We start from the raw sequence: 19,660 nt of genomic DNA on the forward strand, positions 1-19,660 counted from the left end.
TAATCATGTTAACTGGTTATTGACTTAAAATTTAAAACAGGATGTCAGAATAAACACAAAGCAATCCTTCTTAATAGTATATTAGTTGCAAGAAATATAATGTAAACAGTAAATAATAAAACATTTTGTTGATATAATGTGATCTCATTAATTTTATAGCTTAGTTACCTACTTGATTTAAATTCACAACAAATTTTTTCACAAAACAAAATTAATAGAATTAATAATTAATTTTTTATTATAAATACTAATTAGTGATAAAATTTGGTGGTATATTAACAACTACTCCTTTATGAATTTGAAAGTTCTTGTTTATCTTAGGCAATATTTTCATGGACCAAGTATTAGTGTTAGGATCATACACTTCTATAGTACAATAATTTGAATTTTTATCTTTTTCTCCGCCAAAAACATACAATAAACCATTTAATGCGACTACTCCTATATAAAAAAAGTTATTTAAATTCAATATATTTTTACAAAAGTTATTTAAAAAAAAATTATTATAATCACCAGGATAATATCGGCCTAAATTCATATCAGCAATAGAAGACCATACTCCATCACTTGGTCTATAAACCTCTACACTTCTAAGATGATGACTACTATCGATACTTTTACTATCATCATTGATTTTATCATCATTGCTATTCTCATTTAAATCATCATTGCTATTCTCATTTGAATCATCATTGCTATTCTCATTTGAATCATCAGTATCAACGTCAGAAATAAGATCACTGCAAAAATTGTCAGCATCATCGCTAATTCCACCGATAGCATACAAAACACCATTTAAGACTCCAACACTAACACCCCAACGACATATTGACAAATTTGCAATTCGTGTCCATGTGTCAAGTGTGGGATCATAACATTCAACAGACTTCAAATAATTTAAGCCATCACAACCTCCTACCTACACAATTCAATTAAATTGAATAAATACAAAATAAAAATAGAAAAATATAATATATATTTACTGTATATAAGCGATCATTTAGTACACCAACACCAAATCCACTTCTATTAATATTCATAGGAGTTACCATTCTCCATTTTTGAATAGCGACATCAAAAACTTCTACACTACATAAAGTATTATCATCTGAATCATTTCCACCAATCTAAAATATAATGCAATAAAATAAATTTTAAGTATAAAATAAGTAAAGTATTGGTATAATTCTTACAGCATATATACAATCATTTAATTCACCAACTCCTAGATATTTTCGTTCAATCAACATATCGGCCATTGGTACCCAACAAGGTGATGGTGAAGATACATCAAGCATACTAACAGAAGAACTTGATATTCCATTCACATTTCCCATAGCAAAAACAAATTGATCTCTAATTACACATATATTACTTATCATAGGACAATCATTCATTTCTACTGCATTCTTATATAGATTAGTTGCCGGGTCATACCATTTAGTACTAAACTTTTTCAATTTTTCAGAAAAAAAGAACATTAGAATAATCTAAAAAAATTAAATGGATAAAATAATTGTGAAAATATATTATACATTTATTAAATGGGATCATACTTTTTTTAAGCCACCAAACTGTCTAGGTTTACAGCGAATCGTTTGTGGAATGGTAAAATACTGAGTTGATTGGAGCAGATAATAATGTAATGCTTCTGATACAATATCATTAACTAAAAACATTATATAAATAATAAAAGATATTATACTACTTATAAATAATGAAGACATATTAATAAAAATAACATTTACATTTAGGACAATTTTTAAGAAGAGGTTCATCAATTGTATGTTTTAATAAACATGATTTTGATGCTAATAATGGCAAACGTACATGTTCCATTAATTGTGGCAAAAATTTTTCTCTTGAATCTAAATCATGTTTTATCCATTTTATTACACATTCAAATACCTAAAACAATAAATAAATACAATTAACTTAAAATATAACAAACTGTACACCAAATTTCATAAAATCACTGGTGGTGGAGGTTCTATCTACTTTTCACCAGACCTATTTATTTGTTTAATTACCATTAGTGTATGATTATCAAGGGTCTCATTATAATTCTTGGGTTCCCTCTTTTTAATCAAAGAAATATTTATATATTTTCAAAACATTAAATTTAATTTCAAATTTTGTAATTTCAATATTTTGATAACATTCTATAATACCACAATTAGCACTAATTTATTGATAATAATTATTATAGGTAGTTAAATTATATTTAGCTTATTATTTGTAATTTATAGATACAGACCACTGTTTATTATATGAATATTATATAATATATACATAGGTACACAATAACTACAGCTATAGCAATAAAGCATAGTTTTCTAGACCTGTCCAATATGTATATCCCACTCACTATTTATTTTTTTTTATAAAATTAGAGATTCCTTTTATTCACTTTAAGCCTCCCTGCACACATAAGATTATTTTGTATTAAAATTGTACGTTAAGTAAGTTGATTTTCCAAAAAACAAAATAGACGTATATATAAGTAACTATACAGTAATTATCAATTTTAGTTAGCTTACTTTTTCTTCACAAGGAACAGCAATATCATTACAGGATATCAATTCTATCACTTTTTCAAAAGTTAAAGATATGAACTCATCCCCTTTAACCATTTGTCTGAAAATCATAATTATAATTTATATTATAAAGGTATCAACAGATATAATTAGAAATCATACAAAAAATTTTTTTTAATGAATTCTCCAGAACTTGATGATAATTCCATACAGCTATGTAAGTCAGCAAATGCTTTGATACCAAGACAATTTGAAGTATCTAAACCTGTTTGTAAATACTCAACACAAGCATTAATTACATAGTCTAACTGTAGGATTTTTGCAGCTGGTAACAAAACCTTGAGAAGTAAACAATAATGGATTTTAATAATTTTCTTACAAATCTACAACAGTTTAAATAATTATACCTTTACGTTTTCTTTGGTGATTTTAATTTTTCCAGTATAAATATAATCAACTAATATTTGTAAAACACTATCTAACTCCTTTATAAGTATATCAACAATACCTTTAAAATCCTTATCAAAATTACTAAACTTTACATGAAAAAATTTACTAGCTGCTTCTAAAATGTTTCTATGTCCAACTACTATTGTACCATTAACTGTTCTCAATTTAATATCGCATAAAACTTCATTACTAAAAACAAAAATGTATTACTAATATTTATTTTGCAGCAGCTAATATCAATCCCATCATACTCGCGTAAGGATTTTAAGTCTTCAAGTAGTTGAATAGAGTGAAAGCTATTTGTATAATTAAATTCATTAAATTGTATAACTGACTCTGAATCATTTGTACTCGTTGAGGTTTGTAAGACGTCTAGTTCGTTTACTGACATGTTTAACACCTTTTAAAATAATATGTTAAAAATCATTATTAGTTTATAACTACATAATTATTGCGTTAAGCACTTAAAATTAAATATTTAATATAAGTTCATAAGTAAAGAACTACAAAATAATTTCTATAAATATTGGCCTGCAGAGAAATTTTTTAAGTTAGGTACCTACCTATTATGAAATAAATTATTGTTAAATTAAGTAAAAAAAAAAATAATAAATGATTTAAAATTAAAATTAAAAAAATTTATATAGGTAATAGCATTGATTTAAGTATAATACATGTAGATGTAATCATGTATAATTAATGGTAATAGGTAATTATCTTAAAATGTCTTCATTATTAATTTTGAAGATTTAATAAATTGAAGTGTAGTATGTACAGCAAATAATAAACTGCTACAAGTCGCGATGTAAATAAAATATTTAATATGTACTTACTGGAAGTTATTTCAAAGTATATTCGTATGTGCAATGTGCTTAAAACAAATCTAAGCTAACCATATGGATTTAAAACGGACAATAATATATAAATATGTACAAAAAAAGTCGTTTCCAAATAAATTGAGGCTTTTTAGACTTTTAGTAGGTGTAGGCCAAACGATGAAACGCCCCAAACTAGTCACGCACTCGCGGTGTGTTTCAGTCGCTAAACCAAATTATTGTTTATTTTAAAATGTAAAAAATAAACCACGATTAATGTGATATTGTGATATGGAAATTATGATTTATGAAATAAACTTAAATACATGGATGTATACTCATTCACTCCAGTATTGTGTTCGTATACTTGTGTTACGGAAAATCCCTGATTTTCGTTATCGCGCCGCCGCCGACGTCGTCTCGATTTTACTGGCAACGACTTATTTTTGTACGTATTTATAATATAATATTGTACATTCAATATTCATATTGTCCGTTTTAAAAATACGTAAATAAAATCAATTATTTATATTGTAGACCGTAGAATACAGATAACGGAGAAATATTAGCATTCTATATATACCTACTACAAAAATAAACCCAAATAATAATTCATAACATTGATAAGTCACGAGTGACGCCTCGCCTGTACGACGGAGAATAAAATATTATCATCTACAATTTATATTTTAATATTATACTATTGAGTAATTATTCTTTTCTCGATAAAAAAACACATCCTGTTTTTTTTGCAGCCCTCACGAAAAGCAAACAAGCCGCCTCCGAATTATAAATAGTCATAATAAGTCCCTACTTTTTAGATAATCTACCAAAAAGAGCATTTGTTTTACCAAATGTTTATTATTTTGTGTCTTATGTAAGCTTCAAATTTTTGAAGCATTTAAAAATGTAGTTACTGTTGATGGATCTGGGATCAAATATAATTGTTTATACTTTGTTTAATTGATAATTGGGAAAAATTGTTAAAGAAATACCTACCGAAAATAGGAATTTTTACGCAACACCAATATCTGATAAAATTGATTTTCTTATTTTGTTTTTATTCAAATACAAATAACTGTAGTTCTGCTCTACTAGTTGAAGTTGAACTAGTTGAACTTATCACAGTATATTTATTTATTACTAGATTGTATAGATTTAAAAATTGTTTGCCTCTTTTTGAACTATTAATTATTTATATAAGTATTTAAAATTAAAATTTTTTTTACATGGTTTATAATTTTCAAAATATTTTGACTTTTTTTGAGCTATTTATGGACAACTGAAATTTTCGATTTTTTCGATTTTCGATTTGTTTTTTTAAAATTTTTTTGGCCAAGTCAAAATACTTAAATTTAATACTAAGTTCCTCATAAGTTATTCTTATAGTGATTAAAAAATTATAAGAATACATAGGCACAGTTTTTTGTTTATTAGCATTTGAAGTTCAAATATTGACAAAAATTTGTTAAAACCATGAATATTTGCAAATTATTTTGTAGATATAAATCATAAAAAAATTTGTATAAGTAGCTAAGAGTTGAAAATTTAATACGAGATTTTCCATAAGTTTAGCTTATAATAATAATTATGAAATAACTTAAATTCAGGTGTATTCAGGCCATTGAAACATAAACCACCCTTTTCACTAACCATTCGAAAGGAACCATCTTCACAAATCATCTTCGTTCAGAATCGTTTTTCGTATACAATGATACCTATCATTGGATTCAAATTTAACACTCCTAAAATATATAATAATGATCCATACGGCACCTAATGTACATTGTACAGCAGAGCTGTGTTTTTTTTTGATTATTATTATTCAAACCAGTAAACAAAATAATTATGGGTCTTCGTTATTCTCATTGCTATTAAAAAGAAATGTAAATTTAAACAAAAACGACGATTTTATTTATTTTGTTTTAAAACGTAAACACTATAGTACAATAAGACGTGTACAATGTATAATGTAAATTTCAGTTACCTATACTTGTTTATTATAATATAGTAATTAATAATAAGTAATAATTAATTATTGTTAATGTACTATGATGTACACAAAACAGCGTAAATCGTTTATTTTTTTTTCGGTAGTTTAAAATCGCGAATTGATTTGAACTTTGGTAGTTTGGTACCTTAGTAGTTAAATTAAAGCGTATAAAAATAAATTCTATTATACTTATGGCTGATTAGTTTACAGTTATTGTACCTGTCTGGCCATCTATCGATAAGTTTCAGCTTAAAATTTAACGCTCATTTTATTTTTAGTTCTCAATTACCTATGTGATATTTTGTATTTCAAAAACAACAGCTAGTGGTCATTCAGTTGAAGCTAATAGTTATTGTAAGTAATTTAATAATATGATACTATGGTAATTGGTAGAAAATTATTACGATGACGGTCGATATAAAAAGATAGGTAATTATAGCTTTAAAACTATTTAGATTATGGTATGACTTTATCATTGATCGTTTTATTTTTAATTGAAATATTTTATCGTATACCAGATATTCACCTACATTATACCAGTTCGTACTTGGTATACATTACGACTATAAGTGGTGTGCCGTGTGCGTATGCGTTAGTGTGTAATACTTTGTGTTTTAGCGAAAACAAATTTGTAGTGATTTAAAATTTCGTTCACGCCGCTAGTCATTAGTCCTTAGTGACCTAGTGTGTATGGGGCCTTAAGAGAGTTTTTTTCCCAAATGGCTAGATTCATGTACAAAAACTATCCAAATTATACCGAATAACATTTGTATCTCTTTCGAGTTCTAGGTCTCAAGCCCTTTTTGTATTTGTATAATCGGCGTAAAAAAATTATATTACCACGACTGCAGTCAGTGCCGGTGCTAAGTTTTTCGCTGCCCTGTGCCAATTACCTATATCCTATAAAATTCCGACCTTATATAATTTATATATTATTATTAATAAACAATGCCATCCATAAAATTCTAAAAAAATTTGCCGACCTGTGCATTGTGCAACCACACAGGTCGCACATGCCTTCCGCCCGCGCTGACTGCAGTCCACTGTTAGTTTAATTAATTAATTATCTACTCTGAGCCAAAGTCGTTTTATTTGTTTCTTGGTCCTTTGGTAATGTTTGTATGTCGTACAATATCACAGATATGTTACAAAATAGAATTTTCAGAAGATGTGTTCATAAACTTAATTCTATTTTTTAACTTAAATTTAATTAAGTTATGGTTAAAGTCATGACTAGGGCTGGGATTTTAATACCCTAAAAATCTCAATAAATGCAAAAATGACTATATTTATTAATTTATTATGGCTTAATAAAAAAGTTTAAAAAAATTGTATAGTTAATTTTTTGTTATTATTGTACGTTGTTACTTGTTTTGTTTTGTTGTTTCTGTTTTCTTAATCATTCATTATAAATTAATAATTAAAAAAAAAATTGTTTAATATTTTTACTTATTTTTGCTAGTACATAATATTAGCTAACACAACATAACGGCGGTAATTTAAGCAGAAAGTCCTAGCTATGATAAAATTGTTATCGACGATAATCGATTGTCGTGCTATATTATTTATAAATCGTACCGTGGCGCGTCGGCAGTTTGCCGAAAATATCTTGTTAATCGCAACAATTTTCGTTCATTTTATAAACAAATTGTGAAAAATGCTCTAAAAACTAAGAAAATTCCCCAAAATCTTTAAAAAATGCATTTAAAATTAATTTTGACAAAAAATGCAAAATAAAAATTACTTTAAATTAATCAGCATCGCCCAAAACACATTTTATACTTACGGAGCAACGTTTTGAAACACTAGAAAAAAATATGCATTCGCATCAAAATCCCAGCCCTAGTCATGACACATGAAGACCATGATTTAAGATAATTTGAAATATCTTAAATCATAATGAAGACTAGGGACTATCCTTAATATAGGAATACAAAAAAAAAAAAAATCAATAATCAAAATTGAAGTGATATAATTTAAATACATGTGTATCTTAAACATAGGCTGGCGTAAATGTAGGGGGGGGAGCTTAAGGAACCTAGTCTTCTTTTTGGTGTAGTTATATAATATTAATTATTGTGTTATTATAGGTTGGTATATTTTTTAAATTTTTTGGTTTAAATGAGAGCTACTTGTGAGGTATCTCTTATTAAATGTTCAAATCTTAGATATAAAAAAAATAATACCTATAGTGAATTTCACCTAATGTGGGCATCAATTAATATGGGCATTCGCGTATATAATATGGACAAAATGGTTTGGTCCTAATATATTTAACTAGTGATAAAAAACCTCACAATATGACACTCGGTTCGGTTTATGTGGGCAATTTTTTTTAACATTGCTTTAGCATATATACATATTTATTTATAAACATGACTAATATAATTGGATTTCATTAGCTATTTAAGATAGTGATTATCGTAAGTAATAAAATGCACAACTATTTAAATCTTAATGTTTTGTATGCCTAATGCCTTCCATGCACCAGTTCCACCTCAAAATAATTATTTTATTTAGTATGTTATATTTAGTTTTATTTATACAGTAATTTAACATTTTTTCAATGTTGTATGGTTCACATGTATAAAATAAAAACATTTTTTTTTTTTTTTTTTATATTATAAATGTTTGTGTTTTTGAACTAATTTCCATTTTTATGGGCTACGCGTAATTTAGGCAAACAGGGCTGGTCCCAACGTACCTACACTAAGCATTAAGCAGAATCCACTGTATTTATTAATAATTTTAACTGTATAAAATTTCTAAAATGGTTTGAAAATTATTAGGTTTTTGAGTTTTGTAGAGCTTTGATAATTTAACATTTTTACTGCTTCAAAAAGTGATGATAGGCACACACATAAAAAACACATTATAAAATCTATACATTTATCGCTTAGCTTAGAATCTAAAATATTGTATCAAATTTTGATTTAAATATTGGTATTTTATTATAAATTGCAACTTAAAAACAAATTAAATGGTGATTTTCTAAATATTTTTAGGTATTTTTAGTGCAAGTATATGAATGTGTTAGAGTAAGGTACTAAGGTATTATTAAATTTTCGGTGCATATATAGTACCTATCTAGCTTATTAAAATTCTACACATTTTTAAATGTTATATCTACCGAGTTTTGGTCAGAACTGTTTTTTCTAAAATAAATAACTTATCATACTTTGTTTGTTTCAAATTAAAAATAATTTAAGGTACCTACTACTATACTTTCGCAATCATTATTTTTTCTAATTTACAAAAATACGAGTTTTCACTTATGGACTATTTTTTATTTCCATATTAATTGACAATTTATTATTGTAAATAATAATATAATATTATTAATTGAATAATCTGTACAACATTTTATAGTTTTGAGCGCATAAAAATAATACGATTTAAATCCATAAGTAAAAAATGTAATCTTTTATGTGCACACAAAATGATATAAATAGTAATCATTTTTAGCATTTGATAGACTATGATGATATTGTCATATTGAACTAAATTACAACAGATTACGACTCATATTTTGACAATAAGTGACTACACTGTTTTGTCTTCATATTGTTTTATCTATATATATTATAGGACATAGGTATTACCCAACTGTCATATATTTTTAAACTATTAAAGTGTAAAGTACTAAAGTATTAAAGTATTTTATTATAGTTACTATAACATCTAATTAAGACCATGAACATGTGTCTAATAGTAAATAAATTAATGAAATACTCACAAATTTGATTGTTTTTAATCAAAAGTAAAAGGTAAACCAATTATTACCTGTTTTGTAATAAAAAAAAATGAAAGTGATAGTTATTCATAAAAAAAATAAAACAATATTCTTAATCTCTCTATTACAAAAATGAAATAATAATAGTCCAATATTAAGAGACTAGGTATTTTAAATAGGTATTAAAACAGATATGTAGGTACTCAAACTAAGAAACACTAAAAAACTAAAAAAAATATAATTCAATCACATTATGTTTTAATATTTAAGAAAAAAATTATTTATTTCAATCTAAATAATACATAACGATTAGACACTAAATTATTCAATGCTTAAAATAAAAAAATAAAATAAAATAATAAATAATTAATTGTCATATAAAAGTACCTATACTAATTAAGAAGAAAATTGTTGAAAATTGAAACTTCGTGATTTTACTTCGAAGAGAATTAAAATACTACAAAGGCGCAATTTGGGGAGCTTGGGTGTGCTTAGCACAATAGCACCCTAATTTTTTATTTAGCACCCCCTTATTGCTTTATGTTAATTTAGATTTAAATAGTAATAGGTATATAACCATAAAATATATCATTAATTGCGCATTCCACCTCTGCTACACAGTTTAGAAAAATACTCGTACCTACCTTGAAGTATATTAGTAATACTATAAAGTATAAATCATTCAGATTTCGACTTAGTATGTCTAGAATCTTTTGAAAATAATTTTGAAATAGATTTCAATATTTTATAGGAAATAAAAAATACAAAAATAATAAAAACTAATAATAAAGCAATAAGATCCAAGAGATAGTATTGATACCACGGTAGATTAAGTGCGTGAGATTTCAAATGTGGAGCTCCTTTATGACGTATAACATACTCTGTCCAGTACGCAACTAAATTTTCCGGTGACATAGGCTGATCTTTGAATATTTTCGATGCAGTTTTAGCATTTGCAGAGTACCTGAAAAATAAACGAGTACAGTAAAATATATAACTGTTTTAAATATTTACATAATAAGATGCCTTTGTACTTTTCATTATTGAGTAGTTCTAAAACATTTTTTAAAAACGCATCTTTTGTTATGGTCAAAATATCCATAGAAATAGCCATTCCGGAATTGACTAAATTATCGATATTTCTTGGCTGATCAGCAAACAAAGGAAATCCAAGAACAGGAACCCCGCCGTCTATAGCCTCGTATAATCCAGAGATACCTCCGTGGCTGATGAAGAGTTTCACTTTCGGGTGTACTAGTCAATAAAGGGTGGTTAAGTGTTATAATACGATTTATATTCCAGCAATGTTAATAAATAAAATATTACGAAGAATTTCACGTTGAGGTAGCCAGTTTTTAGTCATCACATTGTTTGGCATGGGTTCTAGTTCATCTTCATATTTTAATAATACTCTTTGAGGGATCTGTGCGAGAGATTCAATAAATGCTTTTTTTATGTGCTCTGGTAAAGAAGCAACTTTAACAGTTGAACCAAAAGTTAAAAAAACTACACCATGAGGCGATTTTTCGATAAATTCTAGTATGTCCTGTAAATGGAAAATATAGTTTATTATCTATATGATTTATTCGGATAAAAACAAATGGACTTCTTTGATATTATTAATAATGCCAATAAGTACGAATAAAATAATTAAAATTAATTTTTATCTTGTATAGGTATTTCTCCAATAATAGGTATTTTTACGAGTCTGAAAATGTATATTATTAATTATTCAATAATCAAATTATATTATTTAATTATTAAAATTAAAAATTGGTTTTATATAGTATAATTTATCAATTTATTTTGTTGTTTAAGTATAAGCTATTTCAATCAACTAATAATTTTATTTGATCAATATTTGTTATGTACCAATAAAAGTGTCCAACAGGTAAATATTTTAAATATAGTTGTAAACGGTTAACATTTTTCTTGTATAGTGTAGTGACCTACCTATTTTTATGCCAGTCATGACTCTTAAATATGCTGATTATTATTATTGTTTTTCATTCATTATATATTATCAGACTATAAAATATAAATATTATATATAGATCTTATCGTCAGTATTCTTTTAACTATTTTTGATAAATTTTTAAAGTTTGTAAAAATAAGATAAACGTGTACCTACTTAGATATATTTATAAGTTATAACAAATATATGTACCTATATTTTTTTAATATACCTAATTACATACTTTACCAAAACATCATCAGTAGGTCACACGCACTTACTTTTGGTAACTTTTTGGGCGCTTTTAAATGTATTCCACCAATTCCGACGACGTTTGACGAGATTGAACTTGCCGGTTCGATTGTGAAATGTCTGTTTACAAATGTCAAAGATGGTGGGATTGGGGCGTACAAATCGTACTCTTGCGGTTCGGTGAATTGATTATAAAGTTCGTGGAATTTGTATTTGACTGTGCAGTAAATTAAATTAGCGCAATTGATTGCTCTCTGGGCAAGTGTTTTTGGAATACCAAATTTTGCTACATTCAAAGAAACTACAGCGGGATTGGACACGTCTCCTGTTAATTTTCGTTCTAGTATACCCAATGTTGGTACTGGCAAGACGTATATGAGTGGCAAGTTTAACTTAATGGCGGGGTACGACACGCACTCCGATAATATTGGTTCAATTAGAACTACGTCGAAGTCAGAACGAGTATTAGCGAGTATCTCTTTCATTTTACTATTTTCATAAATCACATTGCATAGTATTCTACTCATCACTGACATCTCACCAACAATTTTTTTCAGATCTCCGTATTTATCTATCAATTCTGTAAGTTGTCCGTCTAGTAGTTTTGCAGATCCCATAGAAATGTCCACTTCAGTATAGTTTTCACGGTTTCCGCCGGTGAACGGCGTGAACACGGTGATATTGTGTCCGTTGTCCACCAACACCCGAAGAATTGAGCTCATAAAGTTCCAGTGGCTTTTACCTCCAACCGTCTCCACGGCTAATATTCTCGCACCTTCAGCGGGCGTAGGTATCCACGAACCAACAAATGTGTAAATTAATATTAAAAATAAATGTAAATACATTGTGTTTGATTTTAAAGCCATAATTTGAAATTGAATAACGTTTGTTGTACGCGTTTAAGCTCGAATTGTTATACACTGGACGGTTAGCGTTTCAATGTCGTTTGGTTTGTTGTGTTAACTGTGTGACGTAATCATTTTTAATATCCATATGTTGTGATATGAAGTTCAAATGATCAGTAGTAGGTGTGTTCGCGTTAACATCACATACTTGTGCGTAACTGCTATAGGCACAACTAGAGGGGCAGAGTGGGCTAGCAGAATTATAAAGCAATAGTACCAGCGCCCAAAGCTATTGTGCAAACCTTTCTATTCTAATATTATAATTGTAGATTTCAAGACCAGTATAATTTTAGTTGATAAGTTTACTATACAGTATGTCTCTAAATGTTTTTATTTTTCAGTTGTTTTATCTACTTTTATTATTAATTGAATATTTTTCAAGTTATTACCTACGGTTTTATAGTTTTATAATTTTGTATGATTGTTTGACTTATAACTTATAACTTAATTTGAAACACTAGTGACGGCTGATTAATCAGGTCAATGAGTTATGTAACCATTTAAAAAATTAATTTTTTAAGCCCTTTAAGTATTATTTTTTTATTAATGTAATTTTCTTAATAGACCATTCTTATCGTTCATTGTTTCTAAATAATTTCTATTACTGTTTACTGCTGTGATATAATTAATTATTTTAGATATTTAGTCGAATGATGAATTTATTGATTATGATGGTTTTTTAATTTTTTGAAAACATATTTTATAGAGCAATACAATATAATTTTATAGAGTAAAAAGTTTAAATATTAAATACTATTTAAAATAATTGGGAGGAAAATCTAAAAAAGTTCATATAATTGAAATATTCATGCAACATGAGTTTTCGACAAAATAGATTTTATTTTATTTTTTGAAATTCAAAAATAAAAATCAGATTTTTACTAAATACGTATAGGTATACTAATATTATCTAAATATTATATTATTTTCAAAATATTTTTTGAAATAAAAAATAGTTTTTATTTTCATATTATAAGTTATAACAATATTATTTGTAATACAAAATATTTAATAATTGAAAAGAAGATTTTTTATAGTTCTTATAAAATATCATAATTTTTTTTTTATAAACGTTTGACATTCAAATGTTGACAAAATTCCGAAAATTGCAGATTATTTTGTAATTAATAATGCATAACACTTATAACTTTAATAACTAAGATTTAAAAATATAACACCAGATTTATTTATGAAAATCGAAAGGTAGGTTACTTACGTGGTTACGTTAATAAATGTATAGCTATAGCCACTAGGGTGTTCCTTAATTTTAAATTTCAAAATATTTTTGGTCTCACTTCGTAAATCTGCGTGTATACATATACAAATGAACTGGAAGAAATTTTAGGTCAATCAAATAAAGTTAACCCGTGCTGACTTGAAGTTTAAGTTTGAACTTAATACATTTTTTAATTTTTTTAGACAATTTTGGTATTTTCGTTAATATTTTGCAAACCATTATGAAAATCATAATTTTTTATAATATGTTTTTCATAAGTTAATTCAATGAATCGTATTACTATTACCCTAGTAAAAAAAGCATGGAATTGAAGGTTTATCTAAGTACAATAATAAATAAAATTAACATAACACAATAGTCAATAATTAATAATACATCACAATAATTTTCTACACAGAAAACTGACCTCATAAGTTGTAATGAAATATAAGTTTTATGTATAAAATAAATGGTGTACAGTGTGTACACAATTTAGATTCTATATGATAATAATTTTGTTTAAGAAGAAAAATATTTTATAACGGTAGACATACTACTAGAGTTATAGAGTTAGTATGTAAGAATTGGTTCATATTTTTTTGATTTGCCTCATTTTGATTTGCCATATTTCATAATTATTATTATAAGCTAAACTTATGGAAAATCTCGTATTGAATTTTCAACTCTTAGCTACTTATACAAAAATTTTTATGAATTATATCTACAAAATAATTTTCAAATATTCATGGTTTTGACGAATTTTTGTCAATATTTGAACTTCAAATGCTAATAAAAAAAAAAAATTGTGCCTATGTATTCTTATAATTTTTTAATCACTATAAGAATAACATATGAGGAACTTTGTATAAAATTTACAAGTATTTTGATAGGGCCAAAAAAATTTTATCGACACTTCAAAAAAAATTTTTCAGAAAAATTGAAAATTTCAGTTGTCTATAAATAGCTCAAAAAAACTCAAAATATTTTGAAAATTAAATCAAGTAAAGAAAATGCCAATCTAAATAATTAGTAAAATTTTCAAGTATCTACGACTTATACTTTTTGAATTATAACAAATATCAAAAATCGTTGGAGGCTAAACCGTTATTTAACGCGGTTTTGTAAAAATTTAAATTTCAAACACTCATAAAAATTTTTTGTCTGAATCCGGTAGAGTTTTTTTTACAGATATTTGAAGAAAAATGTATGGAGAACCTTGTAGCAAATTTTCAAAACTTAGTTATAAAAGAAAAAAATGTTATGATTTTTCAACTTCAAAATTACTTGCAAATTTTCGCGTTTTCGACAGATTTCGTAAAAATTTGAACTATAAACTCTCATAGAAAAAAATTGTGACTAACGATTTTTAATTTTTTTAGCTACAATAAAAACAACTCATAAGGAACCTTGTATTAAATTCTCAAAACTTTTTGGTCATCCAAAAATTTTTTATCGACACTTTAAAAAAAATTTCTCAAAAAAATCGAAAATTTCAGTGGTCTATAAATAACTCAAAAAAAGTCAAAATTTTTTGAAAATTTAACTATATACAGATACCACTAACATTAACATTTGGTGAAAATTTCAAGTATTTTCAGTGATTAGTTTTTGAATTACAACCATAAAAAAAAATCGATTTGGTCGAAAACTGGTTTTGCATAAAAATTGCTGTTTTTCCGTCATTTTTTTTTTTGTTTTTCTCGATTTTTTTGAAAACTGTTAGAAAATGTTAACTTTTTACCTCTATAATGCACCAAGAATATTCACTTTTACATCGGAACCACCCCCATAGTTTGAAATTGGAGCATTATTTCGACTAGTTATGCTGTACACAGACACACACAAAAAAAAAACACACATCATTGTAAAATCAATACATTCATCACTTCGTTCAGAATTTAATAATTATATTCGAATAAATACAGAGCCAATAATAAAATAAGGTATTGGAAGTCAAAAACAATCTACGAGTTTTTAAGAATTTTACCAACTCTTTTATTAAAAGACTGATCTTATATAATTTAATCAAATAGGTATAACTATCATTTTAAAGAGGACATTGTGGAGTAGATAATGTGAAAGTTAAAGTAAACTTCTAAAGTAAATTTCTATATTACCTATTAAATTCAATTAATATAAAGTATGAAATTAACAATATTTTACTTAAATATAATTTATAAATATTCATAAAGTATTTTAGTTTTCGTCATATGATAAAGAACAAGTTAAGTAGTAATAATGGATAAATCACTTCATATAGAAATGATTCTGAGCAGAGAAAGTATGTCAGCTTAAATATAATATATATAATATATATATATTATATATACATATATATTTGACAGAAGGTCAAACTAATTTTCACAAAAAACATCACATAATATTTTTAATAATTGTCTACCTGCATGATATTTTATAATACTTGTTGTATCATCGTTATTAGTTATTAACTAATGAGTTAATATACCGATGCGTATATTGCGCAGTAGCTATAGGTATCATATATTTTATGAAATCCATCTTTTTTAATACCTATCGATATTTTGCGTTCTCCCTTTTTCTTACCAAAATGATAATACAATAAGATAAATAGTCAATAAAATAACAAAAAAAAAGCTAATAAAAAGCCTGAAATTATGTATTCCACGAATAGCAGCAATGTCCCTTAACGTGATAACTGTTAAGTAACAGATATTTCTTATGAAAATTATTTGAACCTATATTCAAATTTAAAGTTTAAAATACCTATAGTAATAAAATTAATAGTATAGATAATTATGATTTTATAAATCTCTACTGTAGCTCGAAAATAGAAACCAATTGACGGTCCACCTATAAGTTTACTCAATTGTCGACCAAGCACAGGCCTAAACTGAGACATGTGACTACAGATAAACTAACTTGTTAAATCAATTTTTTTTTTTTTTTAATTTGATCGCATATGATTATTATTTTCTGTAGTCTTAGATTTTTAATAAAGTGATTTTTATAACTGTAACTGTGGTAATTACCTATCTAACGTTAATTTTTTAAAATTTTTTAATTTAAACTTGACTTTAATTTTGATAAATTTGGTTCCCTAATATTTAGTAGTCTTGCAATGGTAATTCGATTTAAGTTAAGGTATTATATTTGTTTAATTAATTTAATTATAATAGATAAACTAGTTTATAAAAAAATTAACTTGAACAAATTAAATCATCATTAAAATATAATTATTTTAATCTTAAGAATAACAATATTACTTAAGATACTTGAGCAGCAATAACGAGTATTATAAATACTATAATAGGTAGTAATAGGTAGTAAGTATAAAATCTCAGATAGTCAGATTTAATAAGTTCAAGTAGGTAGTTATTTATTAATAGTACTGCAAGAACAATATTTTGTGGTAATATTAGAGTGAATTATTTTAAAGTCGTAATAAAGATAACATATAGAAAGTGTAGAAATATTTTTTTTTTTAATTTTATTGCTTTAATTACAATTAAATATATATTTATACCTACAACATTTTAAAAATATTGGTGTATAAAAATTAACCAAATGAGTAGGGTACAATGGGTACATTTTTAAATTTGGCGTTCGTTTGTTACATATAAGTAGATAGGTAAAATAAAGTATAAGTCGATATTTTGATTATCAGTTAAAAACATAAGTTTTAATAAAATAAAATAAATTGAAATAGTAACAAAGTAATTTTAGTTTGCACTTAAAACTTGTGGGTTCCTAACGGTAACGATAGTCTTATGTCTTGAAATTGTGTTAGTAACTCATTCGGTCCTATTAAGTATAAAGGTGAGTTTGTCCTAAATCCTAATTTTGTCCCCTCTATAATAGTTATTAAAACGTCTATTTCTACCATATGTTTTGTCAATAACATTTGAAAGTTAAAATTATGCATAACATTATTTAGTTTATTTCTATTAAAGTGAGTGACTTCTAACCTTATTTCATATCAAAGTTATGTGTGAATTTACACAATTTTTATTTATATTGCTAATAAAATACTCACTTTTCATCTCACGCATTTGTATCTAGTATTATACTATTAGAATAAAAATTTTATATAGCAAAAGAGTAATATTGCTTTATACAAAATGTATTTGAAAATGAGACTTGTTATAACAAAAAAATCATCCAACTTAAATTTTTTTTTTAATTTTATAAAATCGATGAAATTGTCATTTGGTTTATACCTACCTATATTTTTGTATGTTTCAAAAATAAAAAATTTCTAATTTTGTAAATATAAAAAGAAAATTGTTATATGGACAAATCATAGTAAATGTTCGCTACAATTACAATACATAATGGTCGTAGATCCAAGAGCATTACGAATTTCATTTTCCTATCAAAAAATATCAGGATTTTATACATAAATATAGTGAATCTAAAAATGTGAGTGGCCAAATGTACACGAAAGCAAGTTTGACAATTTATGGCGTGTAGTGCACTACGACTACATAAAAATCTACCCATAGTCTCCCATACAATGCATATTGCATGCAAAAAATGCATAATAATATAAAATATCTAGTATTGGCTGAAAATAATAAGGAATACTTTTAAAAATGAAAAAGCATCGTATACCGATATTTACTAGCTGTTACAGAAAACAAATTATGTATACTTGGATGTATTTTCCTAAAGCACCTAAAAAATAATCCACAGAATCCACTGCATTGAAATCCGGACCCAACTATTTCAACTGCAATTTTATGTATAACTAAAGATAACTTCTTAAATAATATGATAAAAGTTCTCCACGATAAAAAAGAAATGATTTTTGAACATAAAATAACAATTATGTAACACAAATCCAGTTGTTTACCTACCCATTAAATTTCAAGTTAAACAAATAACTTAAAAAAACGCTTTGAAAATATTTAAAGATCTATGTCTTTATTTAGTTGTTCGTGTTGTTTTGTATACGGCTATCTGCGTATGAAGTTTGTCACCTCCGTGTCGCCGTCGGTCGGACCAATGACAGAGCCTGCTTATCGGGCTTGCTGGCGACGCTCTGTGTGGCCGGCGCTCAACGACGGTCGCGTCTTTACTGTTTAGTTCTTTTTGATCTTTTGGCAGCTGTCGAACGCGTTGGTGCCCTAAGGTCTTTACGTCGGCGTTTGTTTTTTACGCGGTTTATCGTGCAAGCCGACTGACGATTACGTTTTGTCTATTAATTTTGCACCGTCGTGAGTTCACATAAGCGTACTTGTGCGCATCGTCGTTTACTTTTTGCTACACGTCGGTCGATATATAACTCCGAGAATCGATCGTCCAATCAAGTGGACATTTAATTCTCGTTTTCTGCTATTGCTAATCACGAGTGCGTCGTTCAAAATCGTATTCGCATCCTTCGCCCCGCGTGTTACCGACTCCCGTTTTCCAGTTTACCCGTGTTCTTGCACGTCGTCGTCGGGACACCTCCGTTGTGGGAATTCACGGGTCAACGCTCAGACCACATCCACGCCATCGTTGATATTCGGCGGTCAGTCCAGATCGGCAACACTGTCGAGTTAATATCAAAGGATTATCATCGCTGCGCCGGGTGACGTTATCTCTTTATTATTATTATCAGTTGTTATTATTATTATTTACGTAATATTTATTACGTTGTCATTATTATTATACCATGTCATATTACCCATACAGTAGTCGGTAGTTAGTGGGCGCCCATCTCTATATTTTTCTTATTATATTATTTACTTATTGTAAAACTTTATATATATTTCTGTAATATTATGGCGGTATATTTGACACGTTTTTATATCATATTATGGTTATTGTGTTTTTATAACT

At 26.7% G+C, this 19,660-nt stretch overlaps 2 protein-coding genes across 4 annotated transcripts; both read right to left on the reverse strand.

The window, feature by feature from the left end:
* Positions 1–211: 211 nt before the first annotated feature.
* LOC114127657 (kelch-like protein 2) lies at positions 212–4,293 on the reverse strand. Of its 3 annotated transcripts, XM_050205454.1 has the most exons (12): positions 4,129–4,291; positions 3,821–4,028; positions 3,239–3,387; positions 2,945–3,176; positions 2,700–2,875; positions 2,541–2,637; positions 1,749–1,908; positions 1,557–1,669; positions 1,194–1,490; positions 984–1,127; positions 514–919; positions 212–441 (listed from the first exon to the last, which is right to left on the reverse strand). In XM_050205454.1, exons 3-12 carry the CDS (start codon positions 3,376–3,378, stop codon positions 248–250), a joined length of 1,959 nt encoding a protein of 652 aa, XP_050061411.1. In that variant the 5' UTR covers positions 3,379–3,387; positions 3,821–4,028; positions 4,129–4,291; the 3' UTR covers positions 212–247. The 3 variants fall into 3 exon arrangements, with proteins under 3 accessions (XP_050061411.1, XP_050061412.1, XP_027847758.2); XM_050205455.1 differs by having other exon boundaries at positions 1,194–1,451; positions 3,821–4,293; XM_027991957.2 differs by having other exon boundaries at positions 3,821–4,291.
* A 5,473-nt stretch (positions 4,294–9,766) lies between these two features.
* LOC114127654 (UDP-glucosyltransferase 2-like) lies at positions 9,767–12,897 on the reverse strand. Its single transcript, XM_027991954.2, has 4 exons — positions 11,764–12,897; positions 10,855–11,074; positions 10,563–10,782; positions 9,767–10,492 (listed from the first exon to the last, which is right to left on the reverse strand). Exons 1-4 carry the CDS (start codon positions 12,598–12,600, stop codon positions 10,207–10,209), a joined length of 1,563 nt encoding a protein of 520 aa, XP_027847755.2. The 5' UTR covers positions 12,601–12,897; the 3' UTR covers positions 9,767–10,206.
* Between the last annotated feature and the right edge of the window lie 6,763 nt (positions 12,898–19,660).

Source organism: Aphis gossypii, chromosome X, assembly GCF_020184175.1.
Source record: "Aphis gossypii isolate Hap1 chromosome X, ASM2018417v2, whole genome shotgun sequence".
NCBI lineage: Eukaryota > Metazoa > Arthropoda > Insecta > Hemiptera > Aphididae > Aphis > Aphis gossypii.